This window comes from Daucus carota, chromosome 5 (assembly GCF_001625215.2).
Source record: "Daucus carota subsp. sativus chromosome 5, DH1 v3.0, whole genome shotgun sequence".
Classification (NCBI taxonomy): Eukaryota; Viridiplantae; Streptophyta; class Magnoliopsida; order Apiales; family Apiaceae; genus Daucus; species Daucus carota.
The window spans coordinates 18,481,916-18,508,336 of NC_030385.2; the positions used below are offsets into that span (position 1 = coordinate 18,481,916).

Here is a 26,421-nt window from a genome sequence, read left to right on the forward strand (position 1 = left end):
CCAAATTAAGAATAGTATCAAAAATAACCTCAAAACATATTAATCCAATATCATGAATCAAAGAATAGCAATTTACTCTATGATAAGTCATAATTCTATGATAAAATCAAATCTGATCAGTTTCAAAGAATGTCAATTTACACTATGAAGATGATTTTATCTGGAAAAGTATAAAACACGAAAAACGTAGAATATTCCAAGATCTTTTCAGAATGGTAAGGCTCGTTAAAAACGAACAAGTAATGAATTCAGAAAACAAATATTTGTGGATTGCAGATGCAAAATCAGCTTCTGATTATGATAGTATTTTAATATTTAAAACATCAAAATCACAGAATATCGAAATGGAGTGTAAAGACAAAAAGTAGATATCGAAAAGAGGTTTCCAGAATGGTATTGCTCATAATATTTGGAAAAATATTCAATTTACTATGAATTTTAGAAGTGACAGCATATCAGCTTGAATCATACAATTAGATTACACAAAATGCAGATTTTGACATACTTATGTAGGGCTGGCAATATTGGACCCGACCCGACAACCCGACACGAATTCGACCCGCAAAATACGAATTCGGGTTGGGGGTTTTCGGGTTCGGGTCGAATTCGGGTTGACCCAAAATCAACCCAGAAAAATCGGGTCATTTTCGGGTTGAATTCGGGTTACCCGAAATTGACCCGAAATTACCCGAAAATTAATATATAATATAAATATTATATATATTTATATTATTTTTATAAAATTTATTAGTTAAATTTAATATAAAATTATTTAATTTAATAAAAATTAATTTATTTGGATTAAAATAATATTTATTTATTATTTAAAAAATATTTTTATTAATAAATATTAATTTTCGGGTCGGGTTCGGGTTGGGTAAATTTTTTGACCCGCGACTGTCAACCCGACCCGAACCCGACCCGAAACCCGAAATTGCCAGCCCTATACTTATGAGCATATTTTAGAAATATGCGAAGAAGATCAAAAGACCTTTGCAACGAATATAAGATCAATGTATTCCGATGAACAATGAACCAAATACGAAATTTATAAGACTCAAACACATAATAAGCACATAAAGATCATACTATTGCAAGTAAAGCAAAGTAAGCTACAAGAAGTGTACTTACTTGATGGACAAAGCGAAATAACAAGATTTTCGTGGAATCCTTCTACTTCTTGGATTTTCAATACCTATTTACACTATCGTGCTGATAACGTGTTATATAATATATATTATAAAGAGAGCAAATAGAAGAACAAAATGACTAAGAGAATGGTGAGGATTTTCATATCATTTCAAGCAATACAAAATGCCTTTATATAGGCCATGAGATATAGGTTACAAGTATAATGGAGGGTCAAGAGTCTCCTATTAATGGGAGCAAGTTAAAGGACAAAGTTATCCACAAGCCAAAGGTCACCTAAATAAAATAATTACATAACATATTTCATTTAATATAATACGAGGAGATTTACGGTTAATCAAATTAGAGTATTTAAGAAATAATATTATTATAAAAAAATATTATACCTATATTATGTAATAAAATTTAATAAATAATATCAAGATAATATATACTTGATTTTATAAATAATATCAAAATAATATATACTTGATTTTACAAATATACAAATTTATCTTTATTTTATAAAAATAATCGTTCGGTGCGTAGCACGGGTAAAACGCTAGTTACAGATAGTATGTGTATATTAATTCAGATTGAACTGACATCGGCTTCTTCAGGTCAATGAGGGTGAGTGGGAAGTATATTCTCCAGTTATATCTTTGTGTATCGGAAATGCTAAATTCTTTGGCGGTGGAATGAAAGATCACTCCTAATGCTGACCCAAGAAGCGGAAATTTTGAGTTAAACTTAACGTGGGCTGTGGTGTTTTGGATCGGTTTAAAACTTGTATTTATTATGAGATAAATTTTTAGTGTTTGTAATTTATATTAAACTTGTGATAGATTTTTAATCTTATAATAATTATTTAAGACTTTTACCTATTAAGAGATAGATTTCTAGTGTGATTTTTTTGTTTTTAGCAAGATAATAATATAAGAATGACTAGAAAAACATGACCAAACCATAAAACATGAACAAAATTTAAGACTACAAATTATACCCATGTTGGCTTATTATAATATAGTAATAGTACTGGTAGAATTACTATAACTAGTTTTTAGGTGCACGAGATTGGTAATATTTGTTTTTAAACTTTTTAGTGTTTAATTCAATTTAAAATTTTTAATTACTCTTGTCTATTAATCCTGGATTAATCCTTAATCACCACTTCAGGGTGTTATCATGCAAACAAGAATATCGTGCTTAACTTTACATGGCTGCTATCCAGTGGCAGAGAGAGGTCCTGAACATCGAAGGTATTCAATCGACGATTAACTCTGATTAGTCGTCGAAATACTTTCCCCACGCCATCACTGTGAAGAAGTCCAATCTCCAAAGATTAGCGCAATACATATACACAAGTCGCAACCACTAGTAGATGCCGCCACGTGTCTCGCCGTTGCCGACTGCATGATCGCTCTCGGCACTTGGATTGGTACCGTTCACATTCTCGATTTTCTCGGTAATCAGGTATTTATTCACCCAGATGACGATCGGTTCCGGAGAATCTTTCATCACGGGTACATCTTTGTTCCTCATCTCTACAGATTTGTATGCCTATGTATATTTTGAAATCTTTGATTGCTTGATGCTTCGGATTCTTATCTTTCAGTATGTCAAGATTTAAATAATTATAATCTTAGGAGATGTTATGTTTCTTGGGCGTTTTGAAGTGGTCTATTAAATGTTTTTCCGGTAGTTTTGATTTTTCGGTGGTCTATTGTCACTTCTATCTATTTTGACCGTTTTTGAGAAAATTGGATTTTTGTAATCTACTTAAATTTATTCGATTAGTTATACTTTGTTCAGTATCCTCTTTTTGAGTATTAGTTTTTCGCTAGTGTTCTTGATGAATGTTTGCTATTTCTTGGACGGTGGTAATGAAGGTTCATGGACGGTGGTAATGAAGGTGGCGTAGGGGTGACTAAATTAGTGCCCATTGATTATTCTGATTGACTATTTTTTTTGCATGATTTAGTTTTAAGTATTGAAATTTTGGATAGGTTGATTTTAGTAATAGTAATTGTAGATATTAATTTTTTTTTTGAATGGCAAGTTGATTCTTTTAAATTTGCTCAAATTTGGAATTTGACTTTCTCTACATGCCTTAATTTGAATATTTTATTGCTGATTATTGTACTTGAATTTCATAATTTATGGGGTCATATAAGATGGTTTAATTGTGCCTTAATGAGGTATTATTGCGTCATTAATGGTTGATGGATTAATTGGTGTATACAAAATTTATTGTGCCTTAATAAGGTATTATTGCGTCATTAATGGTTGGTTGATTGATTGGTGGTATACCAAACTTGTATTGCGTTGATAATGATAATTAGCTATAATCGTGATACATTTGTTTTGCCAAGACTTTGTCTTATATTTGACTAGATATATCTTAATTATGTTTTCCATATCCAAACTATATTTTCTTATTTTAAATATTTGTTATTATATATGTCAGTTATTTTCAGATGTGATTTATTTTATTATGTATCTAACCAAAGAGATCTCTAATCTCTTTGGTGTAGATTTTATGATTTGTTTAACATTAGTTTTGACTCACTGTTCTTTTTAAAAAATTATATTATATACTTATCTTATTTCTTTAATTAATTATGGTTTTTGACCCTTTTCATCTGTCATTTTAAATAGTTTTCTTATTTTATTATTGTCGGCATGACCTTATAATGTTTTTTGTATTGTATTTTTCAGGGTAGGAGAATGGATGGATTAATGACAGCGAGACCTCTTACGGTGTTTTCTTGTCGAACATTAAAGTTTTATTGTCTAGTGTTCCTGGTCATCTCTGCATGCCCGATGATTAGATAATAAACTTTCTTGAACGAAAAAAACTCCTAACTGCGGCTATTGTACTCTTCCGTATACGAGAAAATATCTTGTGACAAAAAAAATAATAATATAGTAATAGTATAGTATAGATCTTAGATCATAGTTTGACTGTTTAAGGAAAAAAAAAATATATCTCTCATTAGAATATTATAACTTTTTTTAAAAAAAATATATCTCTCATTAGAATATTGTAAGTTGTAACCTTTTTTTATATATTTTTTAGTTTTTTAATTTTGGTAAAGGGATATTTCTTGTGAAATTTTATGTCATCCAAGATGCTCAGCGGGACTCCTTCACCAAAACCTAATAGTTACAGAAACTCCGTCGCGCCTCCATCGATTCTCAGAGCTTTCTCAATATGCTTTCTTCCAAGGAACAGCTGCTTGCACGCTTGAAGGTCTCCCTCCCTCTCTCTCTCTCTCTCTCCCTCTCCCTCCCTCACCCTCTCTCTCTCTCTCTCTCTCTCTCTCTCTCCCTCACTCTCTCTCTCTCTCTCTCTCCCTCCCTCCCGCCCTCTCCCTCTCCCTCTCGCTATTAGTTTTATTTAATTCCACTATGAACTGTTCAACTTTTCTGCTGATTGTTGCTATTAGTTTTTGCTCATTCTGATTAGTCTTGGTGTGTACCTCCTCCCCAATTGCAGAATATTGGAATAACTTATATTCTCATTGGATTACATTTTTAAAGGTGGAATTTAATCTTACTGCACAACCTTGGGGAATGTATGGCCATATTGATTTATCTGTAATAACAACCTTTTTTTTTTTTTTAAATCTCATACAAGATAAAATTCTCTATGGAAAAGATTTTCCATCAAAGAGAGTTTATCATCTAGCCAAAGGACATGCCCGGAATTTTAGATGTACTTATATTCGAAAGGGTCTGAATACCTTAAACCAAGAAAGTAAACAATATTAGACATCATCAACATAATATATCCGAAAGGGTGAAAACATTTGAATAAGTCTAATCCAAGGAAATTTCATTAAGGAAATGCTTTGGTTAGACACATAATCAAATAAAGTCATCTAAAATGACAAAAAATCATCTTAATTGATATTTAATCACCCTCTTATATGGTTGATAATGCCTTCAAGTATGGCCAAAACCCATGAAAAGATGGAACTCTCGTATAGGCACAAACCTCCATCGAATATGATACTAATTTCATTAAAATAGGTATAAATATAAATCATACCAACTAGTTAAAACAAATGACAAAATTAATATAATAAAGAAAGATAGTTCAAATAAAGAAAAAATTAAAACAAATATAGTTTATAAGTATTTGCATAAAAATTTAAAATTTAAAAACATTTAAAATCTAAAGGGTCGATCACAATTAAACTGATTAAATCGTACACCAATTCAAACATTTAAGGTAACTAATTAAGCCATCATACACCACCGTTAACCACCACTGCACCACCACCGCCGCTGGTGAAAAGTCACATTTCTTGCCGGTTCTAATTTATCAGAAATTAGATTGTGGCTCTAAAACAACATATACAAAACACATAGATCAAAACGTATAAAATATATCTAAGCAACGAATCAAAACCCTCACTCTAATTTACAACACATACACACATACATAATCTCCAATCTCACATTATTATAGTCAAAGTAATTTATGTACTTACAAAATATATCAAAATATTTGACAAGAAAGGAGGATGAAATAGAAGAACATAACAGAACAGAAGCAACGGCAGGAGATAAAAGAAAAGGATGCACTTAAACTAGTCCAGACTCTTTATAGATGGTGGCATTTCACATCTATATTTTAAAGAAGATATGTACATACGAGGGAGAGGGATATGTGAAACGCCTACATTCCAAGAAGATATGTACATATGAGGGAGAGGGAGAGGAGTATCCGATTGTACAAATCCTACCTATAACTCATTTTGATTGTACGGAAGAGAAGAGAACTAAACCTGTTAAAACCAGAGAAAATAAGAGAAGAGCTAACAGTACCAATTTTTTGGCATGAGGAGTATTCCATAGCCGGAACTTGTTTGTACAATCAACAATGTTTGCTGAATTTTGGTACTTGAAATTCAGTAATGCATCTCTTACATGTACTACTACATTTCAAATGGACTACTTCACTGTAATTGCAACCTTGAGTATTAACAACCGAGAAATTACTCTAGTAGGCGGGATCCAGTTTCATATACAAGTGAATATCATGTTGGAATTAGGAAATAGCTACATCTAATGTGTTGGATGGAATAAATTTAGGTGAGTTTTGTACTTTTTTTTGTATAGAGGGGGCACATGACCCGACCCCATCCGAAACCTGGCCCGAATCAGAGATCTGCAACCCAATTTATTGATATAGAACAAGAAAGTGACCCAGAATTACTGGTTATCACAAACTTATTCCTTTACACTTGAAACTCAGTTCCATTCAATTATAAGTGATAAATACAAGTAGAACTACATCCCACGAAATTGTAGATGAATGTTGTGTTCCCACTTTTAAAATCTCTGTCGTATGAAATTTTCACTCTCACTTTTTCTACTTTTCTTTTTTGAATTCTTTCTTTCACCTTTACCTAAAAAAAATAAAAAAATTCGGTTCCTTTCCTTTAACAATCTGTAACGGAATGGAGCATAAGTATGTTGAAGATGTTCGTTGGGAGTAAGTGGTCGAAGCAGGTGGCCTGTTGAACAGTTCTCTAAGATGTTCATCGGGACTTGGGAGAAAATAGCTTGTTGATTTCACAAGGAGACTTATTAGTGTCTCTGTTGATCCATATAATGAGCACCTTAGAAGCAGATGGCTTGTTGATTTCACAAGGAGTATTTTTTGTGCCAAATTATTTTGAAACTTTGGATTAGAAAACCTTATTTTTTTACAGCTTATGTAATAAACACAACACTGATGTAAGAGGAGGAATTTATCTATGAGTTGAGAGTGTAGCCGAGTACCATTTACTTGAATATGAAGTGTCCTGTCTAATAGACACAATATTGATTGTAAGAGGAGGAATTTATTTAAGAGTTGAGCGTGTAGCCGTGTACCATTTACTTCAATATGAAGTGTCCTGGTACCGTTTTATTGTCAGGAATAGGTGAATTTCTAAACTGTTTGGTGACTTTTTATATATTTCTAGTTTATGTAGACAATTTAAGTGATAAAACATAGAACTGGAGGTGGATTAAGAGAGATCAGAGAGATTTCAGGTAGAATATAGAGAGCGATAGACCGAAATGAGGGAGATATAACAGATAAAGATATAGAATTGAGTTACAACCCCTAGAATGAGACGATGCCAGTTATAGAAAGAGAAAGAGAGGATTTGTGGAAGTACATCCATTTTCATATCATAAACTGAAAGGTACAAACAAGTCTGGTATTGATAGACTACAACTGACATAGGCTGCTGAAATGACTGGACTGCCTATACTACTGCTTAAAGCTAATACTACTACAATACCTGACAATTTTAATTATCTTTCTGAAAACTAAATGAATGATAATTATCTTTGTTATTTGCTAAGACAGAGAATTGCATGTCAAATATTGTTTCGTATTTGCTTTACTTTTGTATCTGTCAGTGCTTTCAACAATCTATATTTTACTTGGTCAATGTCATGTTCTCTTTTATTTTGTAAATTGTGATGATATTTGTATACTTTGCTTCTGCAGGAGCTTCAAATCGATTTTTCTCAGTATGATCATCCTGTAGTGTTGACCGTTGAGGCTCAGGTATGCAAAGAAAAAGGGAAGAGAAAAACATGATCTGATTCGCTTAATTGTGTTTTTACTGCAACTTGTTTTTTTGTTACTACTTAGGCAAAGTATGTTGGACACTTGAAGGGGGCGCTAAGCAAAAATTTATTTTTAAAGGTATGATGCATTAGGAAATGGGAGTGCATCTTTAGTTTTCAGCAAGATTTCTTATAGTGTTTTCTAAATGCTCACTGTGGCAAACATACCACCTCTTCTCTCTACAGGATAAGAAGCATAGATACTATATTGTTTCTGCTTTATCTGATACGAAAGTAGATCTAAAAGGTAAGTTCACCGATGTTTTCTAGTCACATTGATTTTAGAGTTAAAGTAGCCGCATGTATAAATTTTGGTGCTAAAAGGACTTGACCTTTTGACCAGGCATCTTGCTCACTAAACCAATTCTCTTTTTCAAAAATTTGTAAACTTATCTGATGTATAAATGAGCAGTTCTGTCGCAAAGACTTGGTTTGGGAAAAGGGGGGTTAAGAATGGCTCCTGAGGAAGCACTTGGTGAAATCCTTAAGGTGCGTATCTTTGTCCCATGCCTGCCTTATTCTTTTATTCAATGCTATTATACCGAAGTAATAACTCCTTTGCAATAGACCAAAGGTCAAAGTTAAAATTTTATGTTTTCTTCCTGTTGTTGTGGCTCCTCAAAATATTTACTAGCAGGTAAAGGGTTTTGTATGGGCAAGGGTTAAGGATTCTGTGGGAGAAGGCAGATGGAACGCTAGGGTAAAGAGCTACCAGTGTATAAACATCTGAGGAAGAAAAAGGAAAAAAACTATTTTATACTATTTTGTTGTGGAAATTAAATTAAGTGCACTAAATGCAAAACTGCATTCAGTCTTGACAACATACAAATAAGCCTGTCATCTTGTAGGAAGAATGAGTACAAAACTGGTAGCCAAGTCATTTTTGTTCATGAAGTCCTTTCAGTGGGTTTATAGAAAATTGATATTAGATTGATTAAAAATTAAAAATCAAAAAAATATTTCCTTTGATTATCTGCGAGAAGGCCGACTTAGCTTTAGAGATGCTTTTGGAAAAGAGATCCACATCCTCAATTGCCTTTTAAACTTTCATATACAACTATGTGAACAGACATACATGTCTTTGCAAAGATTGTCATGCAACCTGATGATGCGAGTCAGCACAATTTCTTAGTAGCAGTTATACCAATGTATTAAATGTATTAGCATAAGTATCTTATGGCTAAAATTGAAATCTGGAAAAGGAAGCAGTTCCTTGTCTTATTATCTAAAATTTTTTGTGTTGTTCTCATGTCTAGATTTCCCTCCTTTCTGATAGTAAAGCTTGCCATTAATCAAAGAAATGTATTAATATATTCATTAATGGCATGTTTGTGTTTCGGTATGACGTAATTGACCTAGTACTTTAATTGCTAGTAATTCTGTTGGTAGATAATTTTTAGTTCTATATGTTATGATAAATTATGTGATTTGGCTGGAGATGGATATGTTAAATGCCATACATTGTATCGTACTTGAATTTGTAAGTGCCATATGTTGTATTTGTTTGAAACAATAAAATAGAACTTGAATTTGCTTACTGCTATACGTTGTATTTGTTATTAAACTATTATATAGTTCATGTAGCTGTGTCCTTTATTTTGTGCTTTCTGATGTCATTTAAGTTATCTTGACACTTCCATTTTCTGTAGATGAATATTGGTGATATCTTCTAACCGTGTTATTTTCTTGGTGATATTTTAAGGTACCAGTAGGTTGTGTTACTCCTTTTGCAGTTGTGCATGAATCAGCACGGTATGTTACCTTTGTCTAGGATTTTCTTGTATCCTTTTCAAGCAGATAAGTATTAGCCATGAATGTGACTTAAAATCGTTTTAATGAGGTTTTCCGTACATGGCCCTCTTGGCTCTCTTGGTGAATAGTTTTTAGCCCATAGGTTTATTCTTTGCCAATAATGAATTATATTTTCTTTTCTGATTATGTTGTGTGATTGTTTTGGTGAAGGTGTGTTTCGTTGTTGCTAGATCAAAGATTAAAGAGCCAGGAGTGCTGCTTTTTCCACCCACTTTCGAATGACATGTCGATATGTAAGTGCTTTAGGTTTTTGAAGAGCAGAAAATAAAAATAAGCAACTTGCCAAAATGACTTTTTGTATACTTTCCTTAATGATAACATGGCAAGTCTCTGTACATGTCCATATTATTCTAGTTATCTCTTTTGTATATGGAATATTTGATTTTCAAATTGTCTTTCTTAAACTTCGTTTTGGGCATTTACTGCTTATTCTCAACTTTGTTTTTCTGTTTCTGCTGACTGTTCCTTCCATCCCAAAGAAAAATTTACAATAATATAGGTCGAATTCAATTTTAAAAAGGAAGATTAGTATATATTTAGCTAAAAAAACTGATGTAGTCGGAAAGATGGGCATATGCTTATATAGAAAAAGTACAATAGTCAACTTTTTTTATTTATTAATATTTTAAAATTCTAAAATTAGTAGAATACAACTTTCTTTATATAAGTGATGTAAATGAGACCAAAAATTTGTCGATGACCCACTTGATATATTTGAACGAAACGAGCGACCTATTTGATAATTAACCCTCAAATTTTCTCCCTTTTAGTATCATGGGAAACACGGAGAAATAGTGAGAAATCGTTTTTCTTTAAAACGTTTTCCTTGACAGGGGAAGTCATCTTTTGGAAAATCATAATATTTTTCTACGGGAATTTTCCTCCCTGGAAATTCTTTTACTTTCCCTAAACTAAATAAAAAGAAGACAACGAGGAAAATAAATTTCTTAAATGATAAATCGAACAAGCACTGGATATTCAGAAAAATAGATTTATTTCAAGGTCAAACAAACATCAGAAAATCTGTAAATCATTTTTTTGGCTGATACTTTCTGGAGCCTTAATATTAAATAAATGTATTTATTACATGATACAAATAGAGACCACAAGAGGCTTCTGTTTCTGTGTGTATCTTTTCCGGGTCTGTTCATAAACTTATGATAATTCCTCGATTACCGATTACCTTCTATGGAAAATTTTGATCTGTTATATCTTGTTTTGGGAGACAGTAAAGGTAATAGCTTCAAGTGGGGTGAATAAAGTGCGTTGGAGATCACCTTTGTATATACTACAAAAATCTTGAAATTATAATTTTATTAACTTTTATGACTGTCTAATTAAGCCAGTGCTTAAGGACAAAAAATAGTGTTATGAGAAGAAAAATTAAGGTACAAAATTTTAAATGTTGTAGGCGATGTAAAGACTTTAATACCATCAATGTAAGTTACAAACAGAAGCATAGCAAGTCTTACTTTTGTGGAATTTGATGGTTGTATTGGTACTTTGTCCCTGTCATTTTTTCGAGCTTACCTTTTTTGTCATTAAAATTTTGCACCATATTAGGCCATGCTTTGAGAAATTCGATTATACTGGCTTCGAGATGACTACTAATATCTAATTTGTGGCATATTGTTTTCATTTGCAGCTCTAAATGTCTCAGGTCTGGACAAGTTCCTTGAGTCAATTGGCAGAGATCCAGCATATGTTGATTTGGAGGTATGTGAAGTTTATTAAAGAGCAAGTCATCTAAGTTTTTGGTGTCTCATTCCTATGTAATGATTCTTGCAGGCTAACCCTCCGGTAGGAAAGGATCAACCTCCTGATCTTGCTGCCTTAGTTCCATCCGATGCTCTTCTACAAGATTTTGAAGCCAAGGTAGTTGCGGATAAAAGTGATGTTGCTGTGAATAACAAGCCGACGGTTGTAACAGGTATGCTTTCAGGCCAACTATTCTTCCTATTTTATGCCGTTTTCATATACATTCCTTGCATTTCTCCAGTAATTCTTTTGCTGGTTAAAATTTAGTAGTCACAGGTTCTACCGTTATGGGACTAGGGTGTGTACTTGGTTGTTAAATTAGTGATAGTTCTTAAGAATAAAGAAGACACTAGAAGTACCATATATATTATGGATGTGCATAACTCAAAAATATATATACATTAGAGAAGTTTGATATCAAGTAGAGTTTACCAAAAAGAAATATATACCTGTGTCTGTGTGTATAGGTATTCATGAGCAGTTCCTTTCGTTGAATTAGTTTGTTTTGGCAAAATTCTCATTCTAGTAACTTCAGTTAATTGCGAAGATTTGATACTTGCATGGTGTACAACAGTACATGGTACTGTGCAATCTTTTTCCATAGAATTCCCTGATAAATTTTAAATATCTGTTGTTTACTGATACAAGAAGCTACCTAGTCTAAAAGGGCCAGATTATACATTCAGTTCAACTGTAGTCACTACTGGGGGTCATTTAGCTCTGATAGTCTTAAACTGCAGTGGTTCCACCCAACTCGCCACTTAAATTGTCGAGAAAATAGCCCGTTAAATATTCAAATAAATATATTTATCAAAAGCTATGTTAATCGGACTCGGCTAGAAGTGTCCGACATGGATACGTGTCCATGTCTCCATGTCCAAGTGTCGAGTATCCGACACGGGTACTTCGAGGCAAACTGAAGAGTCTGAGTAACATAGATCAAAAGTACATTTAAGAAAAATGATTAGTAACTACAATTTAAAGTCAATGAGTTAAATCTTTTCACCTCTTAATGATTTTCTCAAATTTAGAGTCGTACAATTGTTATAGTATGTCTACAACATTTTATGTTCTGACTGAACACAAAATAATACTCCTTCCATCTCAAAATAATAGTCTTGTTTTTGATTTGACTTGGCTAGATTGACCAATTTTTTACCATCTATTACACATTATATAATTAAGTAAGTTTTGAAAATCATATCGTTAAAAAGTATATTTGATCTACTTCAAATGTGTTTTATAGTTTTTAAATGTTAATAAAAGAATAATTTTTTATTTACAGTCAAAAATTGGTCGATTTGATTATCGAAAAGTCAAACAAGACTATTATATGGAGATGGAGGGAGTAACAAATTTCAGCATCTTGAAATTATGGCTTTTGAGTTAGAGATGACAAAATGATTCGATTGAAACACGAAATTTGGGATTTACCAAATCTGATTTTTCGGATTTGTATTTCGATTTTAGGTAATACCGATACGAACCCGATTTGATTTTGAAATCTAAAAAAGACTAGCTTACAAACTAAAAACCAGTATCCGACCAATTTTTAATCACTATTTTTAACTACTGAAATCACCAGTTTGTACATCACAAATCTCAAATACGATATATACATACATATATATATATATATATATATATATATATATATATATATATATATATATATATATATATATATATATATATATATATATATATAGGCTCATGATCAAATAGAAACCAATCTTAAAATAAAAACTAGAAACCAATACAAGTTAGTGATATTCTCAGTACAATTTAGTGATATTCTCTTTAGGATTTAGTGATCTGTGTTGCAGGAATTAGTGAAAACTTAATCTCCAGATATGTTCCAGCTTATAATCTCCAGATCTGTTCACCTTTTCGATTCAGATGGTGGTGATAGTGGTGGAGATGGTGGAGGTGAAGGTGTAGATGGAGGAAAGACGATTGTACCGAAGGTTTGGGTAGCTTGAAGTAGGGGGTTGGAGCGTTGCCGGAATAGTGGCGGCTCCGCGTTTGAAGTTGAGTCGAGGTGGAGAGAAAGAAGTATGAACGTGGCTGAAGGAGGTTGAAACAGCAATTAAGATGAGGCTGGTGAAGATGGAGGTGGAGGTTGTGTTGTTAGAGAAATAATGGAGGTGGAGGTGGAGATGGAGGTGGTGGTTATGGAGGAGGCAGGCGGCATAGAGGTGGTAGTGGTTATGAAGGAGGCGACGACGGAGGTGGTGGCTGTAGAGGTGGGGTTGGTGAAGAATTTGAAGATGGAGGTGGGTTTGGTGAAGATGGAGGCGGAGATGGGGTTGTTTAAAAATTTAGTGGTATTTGCCTTAGGATTTAGTGATATTTCAGCTTGGTTTTTAGTTTCTAGGATAAGCAAGGTTTCTATTGGAGTAAAACTCTCTCTATATATATATAGGGTCTTACTCCAGTACAAACTCCTTACTGTACAAACGTACAAACCAGTGATTATGACAATAATATTTAGTGATTAGCAGATCCTATTTAACAAATACATACATACATTCATCACCACCGCCACCACAATCACCTCTAATCACCACCATCACAACCCCATCCACCATCAACCACCACTCTCTCTCACCACCATCCAGCGCCACTCTCTCTCACCACCATCCACCACCACTGCCCATCGCCTCTCTCTCTCACCACCACCACCACCACCACCACTGCCAGCGGCTCTCTCTCTCTCTCTGGTTCGTTCACTGACCAGTGCTACACACACACACACACAACATTCACCACTGCTTTTCTCATCTCCCTCAATCGTGTCTCTCCTCCAATCGTGTTTATAGCACTGCCCTCGCGCCGGCGTCGCGGCTGCCACCGCCCGCGCTACACCACCACTCGGCTATGCCGCCCCGTAAGTGCTCTCCTCCCCTTATCTCTCCATCAGACCCCCTGGTAGATTTAATGATTCTGTTCAATCATTTAGTGATTCCGTTCAAGTCATTTAGTGATTGTTTGTACGTTTGTACATTAGGGAGTTTGTATTTGAGCACTTGCCTATATATATATATATATATACAGTATGTAAACCACTCTTAAAATAAAAACTAGAAACCAGTTTCCCTACCACTATTTATAACTACGGGTATCACTAATTTATACTGCACTAATCACTGTTTTTATACAGTATGTAAACAGCGATTTTTATTATCAAAATCGAGAAAATCTACTTATCCAAATTATTGATAATCGATTATAGATGATTATATATATATATATATATATATATATATATATATATAGGGTAGCACTCCATAGCATACCCTCTTATATGGAGTTACGTAGCACACCATTATAAATATATACATAATATATATTCTATTATATTTTTTATGAAATATAATTTCAAATTTTGATTATTAAACCGAAAACTAAGTTATATAATTTTTTTATTCCAAAGATCATCTAAAATTATGCAATATCTCAACATGATTCTATAACAGAATAATAATTATCCAGAATTATTCTGTTTTAGAATCAGTTTCGAAAATATACTTTTTTAATCAAATTTTAAGTGTTAAATTACTTAAAATAGATTTATTTTATAGTATTTTATATTAGAATCACGTTTTATATGTATTCTATAACAGAATTTATAATAAAATTGATGATTTATAGTGGCGCACTATGTAACTCCATATAAGGAGTCCCTCTCTGGAATGTTGGCATATATATATATATATATATTCACCAATCGATTAAATGGTTCGATACTCATCGAGTTTCAATTATGAGGCGCCAATCCCAAGGAGAATCAGATACGAGATTGAGAATAGATAGGTCTTCGAGCCCCCAACTTTCGTTCTTGATTAATGAAAACATCCTTGGCAAATGCTTTCGCAGTTGTTCGTCTTTCATAAATCCAAGAATTTCACCTCTGACTATGAAATACGAATGCCCCCGACTGTCCCTGTTAATCATTACTCCGATCCCGAAGGCCAACGTAATAGGACCGAAATCCTATGATGTTATCCCATGCTAATGTATACAGAGCGTAGGCTTGCTTTGAGCACTCTAATTTCTTCAAAGTAACAGCGCCGGAGGCACGACCCGGCCAATTAAGGACAGGAGCGCATCGCCGGCAGAAGGGACGAGGCGAACAATTCGCTTTCGACTTAGGAAAACCTCCTAGGTTAGATAATAAAAGGAAAATGGTTTCTAAAAAATATAAACCATATAAAAATAAGTTTAAAAATATTTTAAATGACAATTCTAATAAAAAGAATTATAAAAGAAAATTTTATAATAAGTCTAGGCCAAAAGAAAAATCTTTTATGCCTAAGCCAGGAAAAAGAAAAGCTAAAAAGCTTGACATAACTTGCCATAAATGTGGCAAAGTTGGTCACTATGCCAACCAATGTTGGACTAAGAAAGCCTTAATGAGATTAAGGATGAGCAACTAAGGTTGCAATTAGAGAAAGTTCTTCTCAATTCTGATTCAGAAAAATCTTCCGAAGAAGATAATTTAGAGTTAGCTGAGCAATCTTCCTCTGATTCTGACAATAATGATTGTCAATGTAACGAAATAAACTATTGGAAATCAATAGTTGAAATGAATGGATTAAATGTCCTTTCAGAAGATCAAGATAAAGTCTTAAAGGCTTTAGAGTTAATTAAGGACTCCGAATTAAAAAGAAAATTAATCGAAGCCTTAATAAGAGATAACTCAGAAACGCCTAAAATAATTGAGGCACCTTACCAATTAAGTGAGGTTTTAAATAGATTTCAACAATCTAACACTAAAGAAACTCCAGTTTCTATTAGTGATCTCAAAAGAGAAGTTAATTTCTTAAAATCAGAAATTTCTGATATAAAACAAAATAATTCTAATCTATCAAGAAGATTAACTTTATTAGATACAAAATCCTCTGATAAAGATAAAAATTTAATCAAAGATAAAAACCTAATAGAAGAAAGTATTTCAAATGAAGAATACTTACATCTTTTAAATCAAGTAACTTCACAAAAATGGTTTGTAAAAATTACTTTAGTAATTGATAAAAATTTCATTTTAAAAGATGAAATTGCTTTAATTGATAGTGGTGCGGATTGAAACTGCATAAAAGAGGGAATAATTCCTACTAAGTATTTTGAAAAAACTACCCGATCGCTAACAGTAGCAGGAGGAAGTAAGTTAGATATAAATTATAAATTATCTAATGCGTATGTGTGTAACAAAGATGTTTGTTTACCCGCATTTTTTATCCTTGTAAAAAATTTACAAAATATTACTCATAGGATAATATTAGGAACTCCTTTTTTGCATATGCTAATGCCGATTAATAAAATCGACACTAAAGGAATTCTAGCTACCATAAATGGTAAAGAAGTTAAATTTAACTTCATAACAGATCCTCAGACGCAAATGCTTAATGAGGTAAAAGATGTTCTTCTTAATAAAGAAAAACAATTAAATTTTCTTAAAGAAGAAATTAATATTTTAAGTATTAAAGAACAGCTTAATAAAAGCGAAGTTAAAGAAAAAATAAAAACTATTGAAAAGCAATTCCTTAGTGAAGTATGCAATGACTTACCAAATGCTTTTTGGAATAGAAAACAACATGTCGTTTCTCTTCCTTACATAGATGGTTTTAATGAAAACCAAATTCCTACTAAAGCTAGACCAGCTCAAATGAATAATGAATATTTAGAGCTGTGTAAAAAGGAGATAAATTCTCTTTTAGAAAAGGGATTAATTAGAAAATCTAAATCCCTTTGGAGTTGTACAGCATTCTATGTTAATAATGCTGCAGAAAAGGAACGAGGTGTTCCCAGGTTAGTTATAAACTATAAACCCCTTAATAAGGTATTGAAATGGGTTAGATACCCAATTCCTAATAAAAAAGATTTATTAGATAGATTAAATAATGCTTTAATTTTCTCTAAATTCGATATGAAGTCTGGATATTGGCAGATTCAAATAAATGAATCTGATAAATATAAAACTGCATTTACAGTTCCATTTGGTCAGTATGAATGGAATGTCCTACCTTTTGGCTTAAAAAATGCACCTTCTGATTTTCAGAATATTATGAATGATATATTTAACCCTTACACCGAATTTATAATTGTGTATATTGATGATGTTTTAGTATTTTCTAAAACATTAGATCAACATATAAAACACTTAAAAATTTTTAAGGATTTAATTAGAAAAAATGGGTTAGTAATATCTGCCCCAAAAGTGAAACTTTTTCAAGTCCAAGTCAGATTCTTAGGACATATGATTAGTCAAGGAAAGATTATTCCAATTGAAAGAAGTATAGAATTTGCTTCTAAGTTTCCTGATAATATTCTAGATACAAAACAGTTGCAAAGGTTTCTAGGAAGTTTGAACTATGTTTCAGACTATTATAAAGACCTAGCTAAAGATACAACAATACTGTATTCTAGACTAAAGAAAAATCCTCAGCCATGGACTGAAGAACATTCTCTAGCAGTAAGGAGAATAAAAGCAAAGGTAAAATGTCTACCTTGTTTATCTTTGGCAAATCCAAAGTATTTTAAAATTGTTGAAACAGATGCTTCTAATATAGGCTATGGTGGAATTTTAAAACAAATAAATCCAAACACTTCAAAAGAAGAGCTTGTTAGATTTACTTCGGGAAAATGGAATTTCACTCAGTCAAAATACTCGACTATTAAGAAAGAAATGCTTTCTATTATCAAGTGCATCTCTAAATTTCAGGATGACTTATTAAATAAAAAATTCTTGCTTAGAATTGATTGTAGTTCTGCAAAATCTATAATAGAAAAGGATGTCAAGAATCTTGTATCCAAGCAAATATTTGCAGGCTGGCAAGCTCAGCTTTCAGTCTTTGAATTTGATATTCAATACATCAAAGGAGAAAATAATTCTCTTGCTGATTATCTAACCCGCGAATTTTTACAGGGTGAATGAGTACCCCTAATAGGGGCAGAGGCTGCGGCTATGGCCGAGGGCGAGGACGTGGGAGTAACAATTTGCTACCCCATACAGAATCAACTGTTCCTCTAATTGGAGACTGGACAGTATACCGAAATAATCGGGTAAGAAATGTGCAACAATTGCCTGCACCTCCTAAAAAGGAAGATATACCTTCCTCATCATCAAAGACAATGACTTTTAAAGAGGCAGCAATTACGGAAACTCCTCCAGATCAAGAATACTTTGAAAATCCGATTACAGAAAATATTCTGTATCTTGAAGAAGAAGATATTCTTATGACTCCAAATGATGGATGGTCATTGAAAACCAGGTACCTTGAAAATAGAGGGTATGCTGCTTTGCAAAATCAGCCCAGATTATATCTGGAAATTCTGTTGACAATTACCGAATCGGTAACAATTGTTCATCATTATCAGAACAATAACCCTGAAAGTTTTATAAACTTCAGCAAATGCCACATCAACAAGGTATTAACTCCCAGAGAATGGGGATTGAATCCTAATGAGGGTAAAGCAATAAAAATTGCTGAAGGTAAATATATTTATTTCAATTACTGGGATTATATCCAAGCTTTTTCTAAAGCATTTTATTATCAAAATCCCAAGAATAAACATTCTTGGTTTTTCTCAGTAAACCCTGAAGTGCTTAATAAGCACATACCAAATTGGTTTTATGAATGGTGGTCAAAATTTGGCCCTTCTCTTGAAATTCTACCAGAAAAAATTATGAATTTATATAACTCATGGTGTGATAACAGCCCTCTGGTAACACGCATTAAATCTAAAAGATTAATTTTTGGACAATGTCCTTTCATATTTTTCTCAAAATTTCAAATTCCTTGGATTTGGAGATGGACAATTTCTATCGATAAAGACAAGCTAGGAATTCCTCTGCTACAAAGGAATTTCTTCTATAAATGGTGGACGAAGATGAGTTCTGAAGATATTCAGAAGATAGAGTCCAACATCAAGATGGTAATAAACCATGATGAAAAACAAATCCCTGATGGACAAAGTTCACAACAGACTCCAATGGAGGACCTGAAAACTTATTTTCAGAAAAGTTCCCTAATGAATCAGATCAAAAGATCATGAAGAGGGTTTTAGACCATATGAAGAATCAATTCTTCAGTACATTTTCATTTCCTAATGAAGATCAGTCAATGAAAACGGCGTCATCACCAGGATCAATGGATTCTAATAATTCTTTTAATGTTTTAGCAGGTGAATCTCAGGAAGAAGAATATACTTCTACTCCTGAAGATTTCTGGGATGGTCTAATTGCATCCCTTACAACTTCAAATTTTAAGGGGAAAGGAAAGGATCCAGAATTATAATGATACCTTTTGCCAGAGAATTTAAAGAGATAAAGAGATTAGACTGGGAAATTCTCAGAATTAATGCTGAAAAGAATAATATCTATAAAAAATACAGTCAAGCCACCCCAGAGGAAAAGGCTAAAAGAACAGTCAGAGAAATCCAAGAAGATTTCGAAAATTATAAGAGTCATTACCTCAATCCAAGGAATATTAAAATCTTGAGAGATTTCTTAGACGATCGAATTCTTGAAGGAAAAAATATCACAGGGTAAAAATTATTGCCAGCTAGATGAAGACCTCAATCCAAAATCATCAAAGATTTCAGCCAGCAATAATACTTGCTTTATTAAAGTTACTTTATTAAAGTCGTTTGTTTCTTTGTACAAAGTGAACATTATGAGATGTGACGATGGGGCCCAAAGTAGCACCCGGCATCAAATATTGTCTACTTTTTTAAAGTTATTTGTTTTCTTTTTACTTTTGTAAAAGTTGTTTGTTTGTATTTGTTTGTAACGAATCCAATGAAGGGTTCTTTTCTCCCTATATAAAGGGATTTATGTAACTCTGCAAGGCAGAACTTCGGAACGGAATAAAAGTTTTCAATCTTCCTCTGATTCTGACAATAATGATTGTCAATGTAACGAAATAAACTATTGGAAATCAATAGTTGAAATGAATGGATTAAATGTCCTTTCAGAAGATCAAGATAAAGTCTTAAAGGCTTTAGAGTTAATTAAGGACTCCGAATTAAAAAGAAAATTAATCGAAGCCTTAATAAGAGATAACTCAGAAACGCCTAAAATAATTGAGGCACCTTACCAATTAAGTGAGGTTTTAAATAGATTTCAACAATCTAACACTAAAGAAACTCCAGTTTCTATTAGTGATCTCAAAAGAGAAGTTAATTTCTTAAAATCAGAAATTTCTGATATAAAACAAAATAATTCTAATCTATCAAGAAGATTAACTTTATTAGATACAAAATCCTCTGATAAAGATAAAAATTTAATCAAAGATAAAAACCTAATAGAAGAAAGTACTTCAAATGAAGAATACTTACATCTTTTAAATCAAGTAACTTCACAAAAATGGTTTGTAAAAATTACTTTAGTAATTGATAAAAATTTCATTTTAAAAGATGAAATTGCTTTAATTGATAGTGGTGCGGATTTAAACTGCATAAAAGAGGGAATAATTCCTACTAAAGCTAGACCAGCTCAAATGAATAATGAATATTTAGAGCTGTGTAAAAAGGAGATAAATCTAATCTCAAAGGTTTTGAGGCAGCTGTTGCTGCTGGAGCTAAAGAGGTGGCTGTATTTGCTTCAGCGTCCGAGTCCTTCTCGCGATCAAACATAAATTGTAGCATTGAAGATAGTCTTGCTCGTTTCCGCGAGGTTGCTCTTGCTGCGCAGAAACTTTCTATTCCAGTCCGGGGATATGTATCCTGTGTTGTCAGGTGTCCAGAGGAAGGAGAAGTCGTACGTGATGGGGATAGATCATTGCAATTGTTGGTCTTAAACGAGGAATTCCTAGTAAGCGCGAGTCATCAGCTCGCGTTGACTACGTCCCTGCCCTTTGTACACACCGCCCGTCGCTCCTACCGATTGAATGGTCCGGTGAAGTGTTCGGATTGCGGCGACGTGGGCGGTTTGCTGCTTGCGACGTCGAAAGAAGTCCACTGAACCTTATCATTTAGGGGAAGGAATTCGATGATCTTTTTTGGAATTTCAAGTCTGTAGCTGAAAAGAAAAAGAATATTACGGATGATGACTTAATAGCCCTAGTCTCGGATGAAGTTTTTCAGCCTCAAGTTGTTTGGAAGCTAGGTGATGTACAAGTTACATGTGGGAGTCTCGGTCTATCTACAGCAACTGTTAGACTGATTGCTGCTGATGGCGTGGAACATACTGCTTGTTCGGTTGGAACAGGACCAGTTGATGCAGCATATAAGGCAGTCGATCTCATCGTAAAAACACGTATGAGATTATATCTCCTGAAGATATTGGGCTTCATCGTTCTGATGAATCTGGTATTGTCCTTGGGAAACTTAGTGGACGCCATGCTTTTAGATCCAAACTTTTGGAGCTTGGATATGACATTGATGGGAACGGAATAAAAGTTTTCCTTTCTCTTCTCTCTTACTCATGTGCTGAGATTCTTTCAAACATTCTTAAACTCATAATCTATATTGCTATTTTATTGTTGCTGCGTAGTTGGTATGTGCTGAGATTCTTTCAAACATTCTTAAACTCATAATCTATATTGCTATTTTATTGTTGCTGCGTAGTTGGTATGTGCTGAGATTCTTTCAAACATTCTTAAACTCATAATCTATATTGCTATTTTATTGTTGCTGCGTAGTTGGTATTTCATCCTCATCCTTTTTCTTCATGTGTTTGTGAACCGATCATCGTCGAATGTAAACTGATTTGCCCTAACTTAAACAAAGATGAATAAAATACTTTTAGCAAAAACATTCCAATATTTCTCATCAAACAAATCGCCTTTTCTTCTTAACGGCTTTAAAAAGATGATACTTTCAGGAAGACACTAAAAGCATTTCAAAATTTTCAAATTTTACTTTTTTTTTTTTTTTTTTTTAATTCTAGAACATTATCTTACTAACCACAACTGCAATTTAGCTATTCATTAATATAATGTAAATAGTTTGAAAGATTATGTACCTTTCTTCCAACCTGGGACCTGGCTCTGATACCAACTACGCAGCAACAATAAAATAGCAATATAGATTATGAGTTTAAGAATGTTTGAAAGAATCTCAGCACATGAGTAAGAGAGAAGAGAAAGGAAAACTTTTATTCTGTTCCGAAATTCTGCCTTGCAGAGTTACATAAATCCCTTTATATAGGGAGAAAAGAACCCTTCATTGGATTCGTTACAAACAAATACAAACAAACAACTTTTACAAAAGTAAAAAGAAAACAAATAACTTTAAAAAAGTAGACAATATTTGATGCCGGGTGCTACTTTGGGCCCCATCGTCACATCTCATAATGTTCACTTTGTACAAAGAAACAAACGACTTTAATAAAGTAACTTTAATAAAGCAAGTATTATTGCTGGCTGAAATCTTTGATGATTTTGGATTGAGGTCTTCATCTAGCTGGCAATAATTTTTACACTGTGATATTTTTACACTGTAATAAAACAATTTCAATGACCATCCATCATTTGGAGTCATAAGAATATCTTCTTCTTCAAGATACAGAATATTTTCTGTAATCGGATTTTCAAAGTATTCTTGATCTGGAGGAGTTTCCGTAATTGCTGCCTCTTTAAAAGTCATTGTCTTTGATGATGAGGAAGGTATATCTTCCTTTTTAGCAGGTGCAGGCAATTGTTGCACATTTCTTATGATTAAGAATTTCTTCTTTTTGGGTATCATTTAAGTAATGATCCCACCATCCTCTTAACTGGCCTATGAAGCCAGTGGCTATGAAGGATGCTATAGTGCTATCACTATTTCCATGTTGTTTACAAACAGTAGAATACATAATAATTCTATGTATTACATCAACTATCTGTTTATCATTCAAGCCATCAATGTTCCATTCATAGATAGCTTTTCCTGAATAAGAATTTTGAAAAGATTCAGGTTCTTCAAATAGAAGATCCTGCGGGGAAGGTCTCTTGTAATAATATTTTTCAAGAGGTTTTGGAGTATAAATAGGATTTATACTTTCATAATTTAAATTCTGATTTCCAAACATTTCAATTAATTGATTGGCATCGCCTATTTGGCTGTCATTCTCGGAGGCTTCTGTTCCATTAGAAGATTCTACTTCTGACTGTTCCTCTTCAGAAACAGTTCTAAGACTCATTTCTTTGAGTTTTTGTTCAAGAATTTGAACAAAATTATCTTGATTTGTTTCCATCTTAAATCCTTGTATGGAAACAGGAGGTTGAATCATGGGAGTTTCTTCTTTCGAAGAACATGACTCTTCTTTCTTCTCCTCAGTTTTACTAATCTTTTCTAAGATTAATTTTTGTTGCTCAATTTGAGTCTTAATGAGTTTTTGAAGATTACAAACTTCTTGCTCAATAGAGATTAACTGATCTCCTAAGCAATTCAAATACGTATTAGTATAGTTTTGTGACCTAATAATCGAATTTAATTCTTTTAGGGTCACTTGAGCATTCTCAACCTTTTGCAAATTTAAATAGGCTGTAGCCTCAGTATTAGTATTTAAAAAAATTGTTTTTCTGGAGGAAACCTGGATATGGTTTCTCCTTGATTAGTCTTCCAAGTTTTTTGTAAGACTAATATTTCACCTTTAAGGTTATTAATATAATTATGAATAAACCATCTGACAAAAAATATAATATCATTAGTTTTTGTCATATAATCATAATATTGATTTTTAAAATTTTTTAATTCTTCAGGATTGTATTTATTAAAATACCAATCCCTAAATTGTTTATTATCTTCTCCTAGGAATTCTCTATTGAGAATTTTTCTAAACTCACTTCCTGGGTTTAAATTAATCATTTAAATGGAAGCTCATTTCAGATTGAGTAGGCGACTGTCTACTCTGATTATAAATTCCTTCTGGAATTTTATTTTGACTTATTCGTATTGTTTCTACAGATCCTGTTTCTTCTCTTATTTGAGAAGTGGAAGCCCTAGCTGATTCGTTAGGGACCGAATAGTACTCACTAGGAGTAGAGTGAGTGGAGTACCTAGAGGATATGGTCCTAGGAAGTCTTAATGTTCTTTGAGAACTAAATCTTACTTCGACATCTCCTTCTGATGTCTCAACAATTTGATCTATTTCTTGATTTATTATCGGCTTGGGTTCTAATTCTTGAGGAAGATTCCAAGTCTCAGGGAAATTGATTTCATTCCACTTAATCAATCTATTAGTGGCTATGTTTGAAGTTAACAAATTAGTTTGAACCACAGTTGTAGTTCCGGGAGGGGCTAATATCTTTTTGTTGATATTAGGGTTCAAAGTTTGTAGAACCTTATAGTATACTCTATAGCATATAGCTATTATTTCACTACCTGGTTTAAAATTATAACCACTAGTATGAATTGATAGTTGCATAGCATCTAACAAATTACTATCTGTTAAAGATAGGGTTAAGTTTGGAGATACGTCAAAATAGACGGGTCCGTGGCATAGGCTGGTTTCTATTAAAGCAGCTAGAGAGGGTTTAAAGTCTCTACATCTACCATCTCTTATGTATGCCATGATACTAGAGTTTACTCCTAACAGTGTTAGGGGCTTAAAAGCTACTTGGATTAATCCAATATGGATAAATCTGTGTTGTTTAAAAGGAGCTAAATCCTTTTTAGTTAATAACCTAATTGTCTGAGAACTATCAGATATTCTGATAGTTTGTTCTAAAGTCTTAATAGCAAATCTTGCTTTTAGATCTAGAAATCCTATTTCATAGATCTTATTAGGAGCTACTGAGGGTATATATATATATATACATATATATATATATATATATATATATATATATATATATATATATATATATATATGATCATCCGTACTACAATAATGGACCTCCTTCCACCATTATCAACACTTTTTATGACTTGCCATCATCGCCTACTATCACTAATAGCCACCGGCCTTGCCACCATAAATTACCACAACTAGCGACTACCTACCACCATCACACACCTCATCTCGTCATTTGCGACAATGGTATTGATTTACTATCAATGGTTTATTTTACTATCAATGGTTTAATTTAAGTAAATTCAAATTTTTGGGTTTTAGATATCCGACCTGATCTGACTCAATTGCCAACACTAGCTTTTGTACAACTATTTCTTTTCCTTATAAAATAGTGCTTTTAATATTCTGTTAATGAATAGCTGAATCTATAATTTACTCTCAGAAGCAGCAAAACCTGTTAAGCCGTCCAAACTATCTGTGAAGGAGAAACCAGTCAATGCAGTTAATTTTTTATCATTTGCCGATCCTGAGAAATTTGTTAATGAAATTCTAGAGAAAGCATCAGCTCTAATTATTTCTGAGGTAAGCACACCATTCAATTTAAATTTGGCATATCTTCTAAGTTTTTCTAGTCAGGCTTGAGATAAATTTCTACAGACAAAGGACGAGAAGATTAAGCAACATGGAGAACAAATTGGCACTGTGGTTTCAAACTCTATGAAACATCATCTCAGACTGGAGTTGCAGAGTTTAGCTGTGAGTTACAGCTTCCTCTATGTGTAAACATAATTTAGTCAAAGAATCATAGCTAGTTGGACTTACTTGTTCCAGTTTCATTCCTTGACATTTATTTCTGCACTTATTTCTTAACTTCTGATCTGCAATTTAATATGTCTTACACAAATTGCAGACAACATTCAAGAATTCAGCATATACAGATGGGTTTGTTGCTGGTAAGAACTACCAACCAAAACGATTGTGAGCTTAATATTCTCCAACTAATGACCAGATGCTGAAAAGATTTGCATTGGAGAAAAACGGAGAATGAAGAAAATAGGTATTGGACAGTTATTTCATCTTCAGATATTCAGCAATATACAATACAATGAGAATGACGTGTAAATCTTTTTGAAATATATTCAGGAGGATCTGAGTGCTGTTAATCAGTAATCAGATTTATTTGCATGTTGAGTATCAACATTATATTTCTTTCCTCAAAACAGTAAACTATGTTGATATGGAATTTACTTCAGTGTTGGCGAATCACCTGTGCAGCTAAATTTTTTGTATTGCCTTCTTGTTAAATTTAAATTTAAAGCGAGCACAAAAAATAGTATAATAATCACGGGAAAATCAACAAT

The 26,421-nt window shown here is 32.9% G+C and overlaps 1 protein-coding gene across 2 annotated transcripts; it reads left to right on the forward strand.

The window, feature by feature from the left end:
- The first annotated feature begins 4,224 nt into the window (after positions 1-4,224).
- On the forward strand, positions 4,225-26,323 carry LOC108221902 (uncharacterized). 2 transcript variants are annotated; one of them, XM_017395759.2, is made up of 12 exons: positions 4,226-4,381; positions 7,646-7,705; positions 7,793-7,846; positions 7,954-8,014; positions 8,180-8,256; positions 9,470-9,519; positions 9,730-9,812; positions 11,225-11,295; positions 11,368-11,509; positions 25,503-25,642; positions 25,718-25,816; positions 25,971-26,323. In XM_017395759.2, the coding sequence occupies exons 1-12, from the start codon at positions 4,343-4,345 to the stop codon at positions 26,040-26,042; spliced, it is 948 nt and encodes a 315-aa protein (XP_017251248.1). In that variant the 5' UTR covers positions 4,226-4,342; the 3' UTR covers positions 26,043-26,323. The 2 variants fall into 2 exon arrangements, with proteins under 2 accessions (XP_063949130.1, XP_017251248.1); XM_064093060.1 differs by lacking the exons at positions 25,503-25,642; positions 25,718-25,816; positions 25,971-26,323 and adding an exon at positions 18,266-18,403 and having other exon boundaries at positions 4,225-4,381.
- Positions 26,324-26,421: the final 98 nt, after the last annotated feature.

Coding starts and splice junctions, on each gene's coding strand:
- LOC108221902 (XM_017395759.2), top strand. CDS start 4,343: ATGCTTTCTTCCAAGGAACAGCTGCTTGCACGCTTGAAG. Junction 8,015..8,179: donor TACGAAAGTAGATCTAAAAG/GTAAGTTCACCG, acceptor ATAAATGAGCAG/TTCTGTCGCAAAGACTTGGT. Junction 11,510..25,502: donor CAAGCCGACGGTTGTAACAG/GTATGCTTTCAG, acceptor ATTTACTCTCAG/AAGCAGCAAAACCTGTTAAG.